Below are 11,350 nucleotides of genomic sequence, written 5' to 3'. Positions count from 1 at the left end.
GTATCCATAAACATACTTATATAGATAAATACATACTTAAATACATATTAAACATCCAAGAACTGAGAACAAACATTCGTATTATTCATAAAGTTATCTGTCCCGGCAAGGAATCAAACCCAAGCTTAGTAAATCAGGTTCTCTAACCACTTCACCATCCAGTCGTCATATATCATCAACATATACCAGTTAGTAATTTTAATGACTAATTTACTTTTTATCAGTTGGAATTCCTACTTAGAAGCCATGCTCTTTGCCGGACTCTGACAACAGAGATAAGAATATTTATTATTAGTTTTTTAGGATGCAAAAATGATAAGGTGTATCCTAGATGCTGATAAATGTATGTCACGCTACTTAGCCTGCTCTAAAATATATAATTACAGTGAAATAGTTGTCACAAGAAACATTAACGCTAGATTTAGTGGGACATTATACTTCTTGGAGTTCAAACAAATGGAGTCATGAAACATGTTTAACAATATTTTGGTATTCCTATTCCAGTGACCTTTTGCACACAATGCCACCAAGTCACTGCTCCTAGCACGCACCATTATCGCCCCTTTTCTTCCCACTTTGTTAAGAAAATATTATTAGATTTAAAATTGGAACATCTATTTAGGAGAGTAAAGTATATCCCAAAAGTAAAAGTTTAAGCCTAAAAATTTATTAACTTAATTTATTTATATTACCTTTTAACCATTAATAAGTATCATACTTAAAACTGTTTCAGGGTTCCCTTTCAAATTATGTATGCCTTAAGATGTTAATATATAAATGTTAGGCAGCAATAAACCTATTTAGTTTTTGCCTCTGTGCAGGAGAGTTTAACATTATCTATTGCTTACCATCAGGTTGACAGTCACATTTGGTATACTTTGTGCCTTGTTGAAAATTAAAAAAAACTATATGTTTTAGTAACCATAAGTAAACAGTAAACCAGTATCAATTTGACTTGGGTGTTAGGAGGATAAGGGCCATATATTTTTGCAATGTAATCATGACTCATTCAAATAAGTACCATGGAAGGGAAACAAGTAATTAGATTACTAATACTGAGTAATGAGCTTTGTTTGATTTAGTTTGGGACTAGGTCAATACTAACTAATAAATATCATGGGACACTTGACACCAATTATCATATTGTAAGTATTTATCTCTGTGTATAATTTTAATAATTAAAAGCGTCTGTTAACATTGGGCATCACTGCCAAATGTAGTAATGGTTTTTTTTTTTCAAGTAAAAAGCTACCGACTGCTAATATTTTACCAAAATAAGTTGACTATATTAGTTAGGTTGTGTTTAAAATGTAGCATTTATATCTGTTCAACTTTCACGTTGCTTTTTTGTAATGGCAACATTTTATAAATTTTATTTCTAACTTCCGTTTTTTATATGGCAACCCGTGTTCCGGCGCGTGCCATATTGAATTTTTCACTTTTCGTATCGACCCCGTAACAGGAGGATCTAATATTTGTACAAACTAAGAGTAAAGAAACTCTTTCTATTTTTTAATACATTAAAATAAGTGCATATGCATTATTTCGTGTTGTGAGAAGGTGTGGGCAGATTAAGTAAGGCTGCGGAGGCGAAAACAGTGGTAAACCGAGCTCGTACACTCGTAAGTAGCTGATGTGCCGGTCTTGATTGAGGCCTCACAGAGCAGTACACACCCTGAGGAAACCAGGTATGCGTATAAGCACTTTTCGCGCCCTCTTTCTATTTGTATAAACGGAATAACTAATTGTTTTCGAGAAACTTAGATTTCCTTTGCTTTCGTTTTTGATTTAAAATTTAGCTACAGTCCACTTTATTTTCATATTTTTATCGCCCCAAAACATTGATCCTTCGGCCGGATCGTGAAAAGTTACCTATTTAAAGCTAAAAAACATAATTTTATCGTTTTTTAATTTTCGTTCGAAATTTGAAGGTATACTTTTATTCGGTCGCCATTACAAAAAGGAAGAGTGACTTGCTTTAGTTTGTATTTTTTTGTAAATTTGTGTTGGCAATATTGGGACACTTGTTGTCATAGATAACGTTCCTTTCCGATTCATTAATTTTGTTTCGTTAGTGTGGTAGCATTTGGCTACTGTCATTTATTATCAAATTGACAGTTGACGTTTGATGTAAACAGTTTGAGGTTAAACAAAGTTTATTATTGTCGTTATCGTTTCGTTGTTTTCGTATAAACTTTGTTTAATTGTTTGTTTCGTATTTCAATAAAAATGACGGAAAGTGAACATTCTGTGTCAAGTGAAGTGAAAGCCGATCAGAACATAGTCGAACGTGACTATGCCATGATGCGTTTGGAGTTTATGATGGGTACTGATTTGGTTGGCTATACAGAAAATGATCTAAAGCCTATTTCGGAGAGTTTTCATGAAGCTCAGCGAGCAGTAATTTCGAATTGTAGTGATAGTAAGGTGGAATTTCAAGTGACAGTGGATTTCGAGACTAAAATGAAATCGGTTCTTACGCGGTTACGATCACAACAATGTGCTCCTGTTAAGCAATATAATGAAAACATATCAGCCAAATTACCTAAAATTAACATAAAACCTTTTGATGGTAAACTGGAAAATTGGATTTCTTTTATTCAGTTGTTTAATTCGTTGATCCATAAAAGAGATATTCCAAATATTGAAAAGTTGCATTACTTGTTGACAAGTGTTCAAGGTACAGCATTGGATTTAATAAAAAACTATCCTATTTCAAATGATAGCTATATTGATGCATATAATGCTTTAAATTTGCATTTTAATAAAAAACGGCAGATTGCTTTTACCTACTATGAAAAAATGTTGTACTGTGAACAGGTTAAGTCAAAGTCAGGAGTGGAGTTGGAGCGAGTGCATCGCACATTCAAAGAAACTTTACAAGTGTTAGAGAAACTTCGTTTACCAGACAGTAATTTTATGTTGGTTCATTTACTTTGGTCCAAATTAGACAAGCATACACGCGAGGCATTCCAACTTGAATTCAACTCTAATGATATTCCAGACTTTAAAAAACTACAGGAATTCATTGAAAAGCAGATTCGTGCCTTAGAAGTAATGGATGTTAGGCCCATACCAAATCATAATTTGTCTAATAAATCCAACCATAGTGCAACTTTCAATCATCGGAAAACAAAGACAACTCTTTTCATTACATCATCGGCTTGTGAGTATTGTAATGATCAGCACAGTTTAGCCAGTTGTGATAAGTTTTTAAAGTTGGATGCAACTGCAAGATTTAAATTCGTAAAAAATAAGGGTTTGTGTGTTCGTTGTTTATCAATTAATCACAAGGTAAAACAGTGCCATGAGTCATCTGGTTGTAGTGTGTGTGGGTACTCGCACCACACTCTCTTGCATTTCTATAAATCAACATCAAAACCTCCAGTGGATGAGCCGGCACCACAAGTCTTGGTGAGTGGCCCATCAGGCACTAATATTGCTTTGACTACTGTATCAAATAGTAACACAGTGTTATTTGCAACTGCTAGGGTAGCAGTCAAGGACAGTGTTGGACAGTATCATCCAGCTCGTGCTTTATTGGATTGTGCGAGTGCATGTAATTTTATTTCGGAACAATGTGCTGAGCGCCTTGGATTAAAAATTAACCAAACTGGTGAGTCTGTCTCTGGGATTGGGAATGCTGTGGCTCAGCCCAGAGGGTCGTTGTTGTGTTCCGTGAAATCCATGGGGACAAATCAGACTGAATTTAATTTTGAAGCCCTTGTGTTACCAACTATTTGTGCTGATCAACCATGTCATATCGTAGATTTTTCTAAGTGGAATCACATAAAGGATGTGCGCCTTGCTGACCCAGACTTTGCAAATCCTGGACCAATTGATTTATTGCTTAACGCAGACATATTTGCATCCTCTCTTGCTAATGGTCGCAGACAGGGAAGTATGGGTCAACCTAAGGCTATTGAAACCATATTTGGATGGATAATTATAGGGGAGTGTGATGAAAGTCATTTGCAATCTTTCAATAATCGTCGTCGGAAAGATTGTTTTTTCGTTTCGAGTTCTTCACAATCTAATTTATCGTTGGACAGTTCTCTAAAAAGATTCTGGGAGCTAGAGAATGTTAGTAGTTCCAGTAAATCTATATTGTCGAAAGAGGACCAACTTTGTGAAGACATTTTCGTTGAGAATTTTCGTTCTACGAGTGAAGGCCGTTTCGTGGTACCTTTGCCTTTCGTCGATCCTCTGAATAGGCCTATATTTTCGAACACTCGGGAAACTGCAATGCGCAGACTCTTTTCGTTGGAACGCAAGCTTTCAAAGCATGCTGATTTTCGTGAAGCTTATGTTTCGTTTATGGATGAGTATGAGACGAGCGGTCACATGGAGGAGGTAGAGCAACCGTCTGTGGGTGTTGGGAATTTTTATTACATTCCTCATCATGCCGTTCTTCGTCCCGACTCTGTTAGCACACCGCTTCGAGCCGTTTTTGACGCGAGTTGTAGAGACAGTAATGGATTGTCGCTCAATGATACACTCTTGGCAGGTCCCAAGTTACAAGCAAACATCTTTGATATTCTTACTCGGTTTCGATGGCACAAAGTAGTTTTTACAGGTGACATAAAAGCCATGTATCGACAAATCCTCGTAGCTGATAAAGATGCAGAGTACCAGCGGATTCTATGGCGACGCTCTACTAACAGTCCGGTTAAAGATTACAGATTAGTGACTGTAACTTATGGAGTCAAATCTGCCCCTTATCAAGCTCTTCGAACTATCGCGCAGTTAGCCCAGGAGTCTACAGTCACTCATCCTACTGGTTCGATGGTGCTTGGTAGAGATATATATGTCGATGACGTCGTCACGGGTGCTGACTCTATCGAGCAGGCTCTACTTTTAAGATCAGAACTTTCTAAGATTTTGTCGTCGGGTGGGTTCCATTTGAGAAAATGGACCTCCAATAATAAGAAACTTATCGCTGATCTCCCGCCCTCTGAGTTGTACTCGAGTGAATTTAAACATTTTGACGAAATTTCGGACTTATCGCTTAAAATATTGGGATTATCGTGGCGTCCACAGATTGATTCATTTCAATTTGAAGTGTCAAGTCCTAGTGACCAAAGATGTACTAAGCGTACCATCCTTTCGAACATCGCACGCATTTATGACCCATTAGGTTTTTTATGCCCTATCGCGTTTCATGCGAAATATTTAATGCAAGTCTTATGGTCATCGGGGATCCATTGGGACGACGACGTTTCGGAAGTGATCGCCGCAGAATGGACTCGTTTTAAATCTCAGTTGTCGTTGTTAGAGTCTATTATCATTCCTCGTCGCATCGTTCATTCTTTCGTTTCGTTGCAGCTTCATGGGTTTTGCGACGCCTCGGAGCGCGGTTATGCTGCAGTTATTTACTGTCGTGTTGTTGCTGCAGACGACTCTACATTTGTAGAGTTTTGTTGTGCTAAATCTAAAGTGGCACCTCTTCGTAAATTATCAATTCCGAGGTTGGAACTGCAAGCCGCCGTTCTTTTGTCGGATTTAATGCTGTCTGTTCAGGAAGCTTTGCGGCCTTTATATCTTATTCAGGATGTCGTCGCCTGGTCAGATTCAAGCGTAGCCCTGGCGTGGATCAAGTCGTGTCCATCTCGCTGGAAGACTTTCGTGGCCAACCGTGTTAGTCATATTCAAGAAATTATCGCTCCTGATCGTTGGCGCCACGTAAGTACTCTATCCAATCCAGCCGATGTGGGATCTCGGGGTATGCTGCCCGCGGATCTGATTGGGTGTGAACTCTGGTGGAGAGGTCCTTCCTGGTTGCTGAAAGACGAACGCAATTGGCCTTCATCGTCACTGGACGAGCCGGCAAATGGCTCTACCTTGGAAGAACAGCGGATTTGTACCTTAGTAGCGTCAAACACTTCTAGTTTAATTGACATGCTTCTCGACAGGTTTTCTTCGCTTTTCACGTTAAAGCGAGTGTTAGCCTATTGTTTTCGGTTTTGTCGGTTGTTTAACAACAAAATTGTCGGATCTTTACAGAATTCGGAAACTACGGCAGCTCTCATGTTTTTGTTAAAACATGTGCAGCTCACTTCGTTTTCTGTAGAGATCACCCATCTTAAGGATGGTCGTGTAAATTTACTGCCAAAAAGCTTGCGCAAGCTCTCGTTGTTTATTGACGCGGCGGGTATTGTCAGGGTGGGCGGTCGCTTGGCGAATGCACCAATTAAATTTTCTATAAAATATCCCATATTATTGCCTCGCTCCCATCGATTGACAGTATTAATTATTGAAGAATATCATAAGAGATTTTTACACCCAGGTGCTCAAACTCTACAAAACCTTCTTGCGCAATCTTTTTGGATCTTATCGCCCAAGCGAGCTATTCGGGCGGTTGTCGGTGGTTGTGTCAAATGTTTTCGGGCTCACCCCGCGCCCGCTTCAGCTCCGCTTATGGGAAACCTTCCATTATGTCGTATTTCCAAAATAAAGCCATTTTCTAGTGTCGCCATCGATTATGGAGGACCTTTCGATATCGCTCTCGGACGTGGACGTGGTGTGAGAACGTACAAAGGCTACATATGTGTGTTCGTTTGTACAAGTACGAAGGCTATTCACATAGAACTCGCTTCGGAGTTATCGACGGAAGCCTTCCTTTGTGTATTGAAGCGGTTTATTGCACGTCGAGGTCGGTGTAACCAAATTGTATCAGACCAGGGTCGTAACTTTATCGGCGCTAGTAACTATCTCGGTCCGCTTATGAAGAGTGCTGCCAACGCACAGGAACTAAAGTTTTCGTTTAACCCTCCTGGTAGCCCGCATTTTAATGGTTTGGCCGAATCTGGCATACGTTCCATTAAGACTCATTTAGCTAGAGTCGTTGGAAACCAACGCTTAACGTTCGAGGAATTTTACACCGTCCTCACGCAGATTGAGGCCATGCTCAACTCGCGTCCTCTCACCCCTATTAGTACAGACCCGAATGACTTATCGGCAATTACCCCGGGTCATTTCTTAACGCTTGAACCTCTGTCCATCCTTCCGGAAGAAGACTTTACTGACCAGAACGTCAGTATCAGTAATCGCTGGAAATTAATACAGAAAATGCACCAAGACTTTTGGCATCGGTGGCATAGCGAGTATGTACACACATTGCAGCAGAGGGCTAAATGGAATAAGGTTAACACAAATATTCTCGTTGGTACATTAGTGCTGTTAATCAACGAACAAACTAGTCCTTTGAAATGGACTCTCGGTCGTATTTCGGCTTTACATCCGGGATCCGACGGAGTATGTAGAGTCGTCACGGTTCGAACTGCGACTGGTCATTACAAGCGGCCTGTCGTGAAACTATGTCCCTTGCCACTGTCAAATTAATTTTCGCCAGACTCATCATGGTAGAGTCATAGTTTTAGGCTAATTGTTTTGTTTAAATGTAATTTTTGTATCGTAAATACTGCATATTTAGGTGAGCGGTATGTTCAACTTTCACGTTGCTTTTTTGTAATGGCAACATTTTATAAATTTTATTTCTAACTTCCGTTTTTTATATGGCAACCCGTGTTCCGGCGCGTGCCATATTGAATTTTTCACTTTTCGTATCGACCCCGTAACAGGAGGATCTAATATTTGTACAAACTAAGAGTAAAGAAACTCTTTCTATTTTTTAATACATTAAAATAAGTGCATATGCATTATTTCGTGTTGTGAGAAGGTGTGGGCAGATTAAGTAAGGCTGCGGAGGCGAAAACAGTGGTAAACCGAGCTCGTACACTCGTAAGTAGCTGATGTGCCGGTCTTGATTGAGGCCTCACAGAGCAGTACACACCCTGAGGAAACCAGGTATGCGTATAAGCACTTTTCGCGCCCTCTTTCTATTTGTATAAACGGAATAACTAATTGTTTTCGAGAAACTTAGATTTCCTTTGCTTTCGTTTTTGATTTAAATTTAGCTACAGTCCACTTTATTTTCATATTTTTATCGCCCCAAACACTATCCATAATTCCATTCTTTGTCATCCAAATGTATTTTTAGACATATTTTCAAGTTTTTCAACTTACAGAAACATGTAGTCAGTTTATTGTGTTTGATTATTTGAAGCCATGTTTACATCAAGACGATCTATTTAGGATTAAATGTATGTTACTCACCTAAGACTTTGTTCACAACATCACAATTCTGCTCGATTTCGTGCAGCCACCGTTTGACGTTCGCGAAGGACTCTCCGTTGGTGACATCGTAAACCACGATGACGCCGTGAGTGCCCCGGTAGTAGGTGCTGGTTATCGTCCTGAACCGCTCCTGGCCTGCTGTGTCCCAAATCTGCAGCTTCACTCGCTCTCCGTTTATCTCCAGCGTCCGTATTTTAAAGTCGACGCCTATAGTTGTAATGTAACTGCCAGAGAACGTGTTATCGGCAAACCGTAGAAGCAGACAGCTCTTACCCACACCTGGAACACATCACCATCATTTCAAACATCCCCATATTACCACAAAATCACACGGAAAATCGGTACTGACGAGGCCTCGCCCACTCACCACTGTCACCGATAATCAGCAGTTTAAAAAGATGATCAAACTCGCGCGCCATTGTACGGGATTATTGCCGACAATTCTCTAATTGGTCATGTGTTCACTAATGACGTTAGAAATTGATTTAACACAACTTGAACTCTGAAAATATTAATAAAACGCATGCCGTAGAACGTTACGTTTGCGTCACTTTACAATACGTCCGCCATTATTCTGTTTTTTAATTTTAATGTAGTTACCAGAATACAAAAACCTAATGACATTAACTTTGATATGGCAACACGTACAAAATGGGACTTCAGACGATGTGGTTTTGTCAGTCCGCCTGTTCCATCAGATGGAAGCCTTACCAGCTGTTGTTGAATCGTGCAAAAACAACTTTAATTAAATTATTTTTTAAATTAAAGGAAAATACGACTGTTCATGTCCAAACCAAAGACTCAAAAAATTATCTTTTTGGCGCTAGTGCTGCGTAAAGTTTATGAGGGTAAAAGAGAAGCAAATAATGTTGAAAATGTTTACGACATGAATTGTATTCAGCTGGGCTACTACGAAACTTGAAACTGAAAGTTCGTATCGTATCGTCTCTCTCGCTCGTATTAAATAGTATAAGTGTCAGAGGGACCGCAAGACACGAACTTCGATGTTTCGAGTTTTGTAGTAGCCCTGCTGTGCTGGGGGGTATGAGTAATAAAGCTGTCAAGTCAAAATTGAAGATAAAAGTTAATTAGGTGTGGTACACTTCAATTTTTAGTGAAAATACAAGAATGTCGGCGACTTTAAAGCCATATTTAACGGCTGTGCGCCACACGCTGACTGCTGCGATGTGCTTAGAACATTTCTCGTCGCAAGTCGTGGAGAGATACAATAAGCCTGAGGTCGAGGTTAGAACGAGCAAAGAACTCTTGCTGAATCCAGTCATGATATCTCGTAATGCCAACGAGAAAGTGCTAATAGAGTCTTCGATAAACTCTATTCGAGTGAGCATTATGATCAAGCAGGCGGACGAGATCGAGAAAATCTTATGCAAAAAGTTCATGCGTTTTATGATGATGCGAGCAGAAAACTTTATCGTTCTGAGGCGGAAACCGGTGGATGGATACCACATCAGCTTCCTGATTACAAACTTCCACACGGAACAGATGTTTAAGCACAAATTAGTGGACTTCGTCATTTATTTCATGGAAGAGATAGATAAGGAAATCAGTGAAATGAAATTGGCAGTGAATGCTCGCGCGCGTATTTGTTCGGAGGAGTTCTTGAAGCGATTTTAAGTGAAATTTACTGGTATTATAGACTATGATGAGGCTGCCAGTCCCAAGCTTAGCTCCCACCCTGATACTTAGTATTAAGCTCAAATATTGGGTGAGGCACAAGCCTTGTTGTGGTGCACTTGGTAGGTACTTGATAATTTAGTGACTGATATGATTCTTAATTTAAATTCATTTGCATGACAACAATCTACTATGGTATATATTTTTTCTAGTTATTCATTTGGACAGGCTTAGATCACACTATAATGCCACTTGTAAAGAACATAATTATGGCTAATTCCAGTTAATCATTTGTGGGTCACTTTTATTCCTGAGTTTTTAACATATTTGCTGTTGGTTTTCAGGCCTAACAGTTTTTCAGATGCCGCAAACACATGTCTGCTTAAATGATTCGCTAAATTTGCACCACTGGGAAAGTCACAAATATGAATAATATACACCATGTTATTTTTGATATCCGTTAACTTTAAGGGAACAATCTACAGGTCAAATGAAGTTAATTTCTCTAAGACACTAGTGGCCTAACTCTTACTGTTTAAAGATAATCAAGAGTTAAGATAGTTAATTTTAGCAGTTATACAGCTTAAAAGTCCTTCATTTATGATTTTTTTTTTAGTCCATAACTAATCCATGTTTAATTCATACATATTTAGCAAACAAAAGTTAATACTTATGTGGATTTTTTTTGTGCCTCTCTTATGTGTCACGTCAATTTCCCTTGCCAAGTTTGTTTATTTTACAAATTAACAATGAATATGAAACTATAATATGCAAGGATTTTTTATTTTTTATTTTTGCAATAAAGTTATTTATCAGGTAGTTCATATAAATGAACTGAGTCCTCTGCCAAAGTTAACAGATATAAAAAAAAAACATGATGTAACTATACAATTTAGGCAGTGTGTTGAAAAAATAAATTCAATGGTATTGAACTTGGTGGTGTTTCACATTGCCTCAAGACTGTTTTATGTTAACTTACTTCAAATTAACAATTATTTTATGCTTACCCTTATTCAGGAGTGTATTTGAGCTGTAACATTTTACTTTACTTACCAAAATGTACTAAATTGTACATTATTATTCTTAACAACAACTCTCAATCAACAAGATAGATAACACAACACTGAAACATGTCTGTTCAATATAAAATATGGACAGTGTCATACTGACCTGAGACTGGATATTGCAAGAGCTGAGACCTATCCTGCATGGGTCCTCTGTCCTACAAGCCAAGCCCAGTGGAGGGTGCAAGCTAGCTAGGGCCAAGTCGGCAAACACCACCTCAACTATATGGCCTGTCTGACCCTGAATATGGATAATAAGAGTCAAGGGGAACAGACCAATGCTAGGAGTGTATAATGCACTCAGTTACTTGAATGCCTATAGCCCTAAGTTTGCTTGCAGTTGGTGTGTGTGGTCACCTATGAACTGAGAGTGCAAAAGAGGACCTTGCGTTTTGCCAAAAAAGCTAGAGAAGAATCATGTTTAGCAAATGGTATTTCAGCTGTAGGTATTTTTAGTTAAAGCTTATGTTAGAGGGATTAGTTCCACAAATCCTGTCTCTGCCACACACAGACAC

At 38.8% G+C, this 11,350-nt stretch overlaps 2 protein-coding genes across 2 annotated transcripts; one reads left to right on the top strand and one right to left on the bottom strand.

Annotated features, from left to right (window-relative positions):
- Positions 1–8,107: 8,107 nt before the first annotated feature.
- Positions 8,108–8,726, bottom strand: LOC141445108 (ras-related protein Rab-35-like). The gene is made up of 2 exons (XM_074110891.1): positions 8,504–8,726; positions 8,108–8,415 (listed from the first exon to the last, which is right to left on the bottom strand). The coding sequence occupies exons 1-2, from the start codon at positions 8,553–8,555 to the stop codon at positions 8,108–8,110; spliced, it is 360 nt and encodes a 119-aa protein (XP_073966992.1). The 5' UTR covers positions 8,556–8,726.
- A 451-nt stretch (positions 8,727–9,177) lies between these two features.
- LOC141445106 (actin-related protein 2/3 complex subunit 4-like) lies at positions 9,178–10,157 on the top strand. The gene has a single exon (XM_074110889.1). The coding sequence runs from the start codon at positions 9,265–9,267 to the stop codon at positions 9,769–9,771; it is 507 nt and encodes a 168-aa protein (XP_073966990.1). The 5' UTR covers positions 9,178–9,264; the 3' UTR covers positions 9,772–10,157.
- The last annotated feature ends 1,193 nt before the right edge of the window (positions 10,158–11,350 follow it).

This window comes from Choristoneura fumiferana, unplaced genomic scaffold (genome assembly GCF_025370935.1).
Source record: "Choristoneura fumiferana unplaced genomic scaffold, NRCan_CFum_1 Sck3bRy_351;HRSCAF=621_pilon, whole genome shotgun sequence".
Lineage (NCBI taxonomy): Eukaryota > Metazoa > Arthropoda > Insecta > Lepidoptera > Tortricidae > Choristoneura > Choristoneura fumiferana.
Note: the sequence above shows the minus strand (reverse complement) of the source record. Positions and strands in the feature narration are given on the sequence as shown.

Bases quoted from the DNA above. Each gene is read 5' to 3' on its own strand.
- LOC141445108 (XM_074110891.1), bottom strand. From the start codon at position 8,555: ATGGCGCGCGAGTTTGATCATCTTTTTAAACTGCTGATTATCGGTGAC. The intron at 8,416-8,503 runs GTGAGTGGGCGA...GATGTGTTCCAG, and splicing joins GCTGATTATCGGTGACAGTG to GTGTGGGTAAGAGCTGTCTG.
- LOC141445106 (XM_074110889.1), top strand. From the start codon at position 9,265: ATGTCGGCGACTTTAAAGCCATATTTAACGGCTGTGCGCCACACGCTG.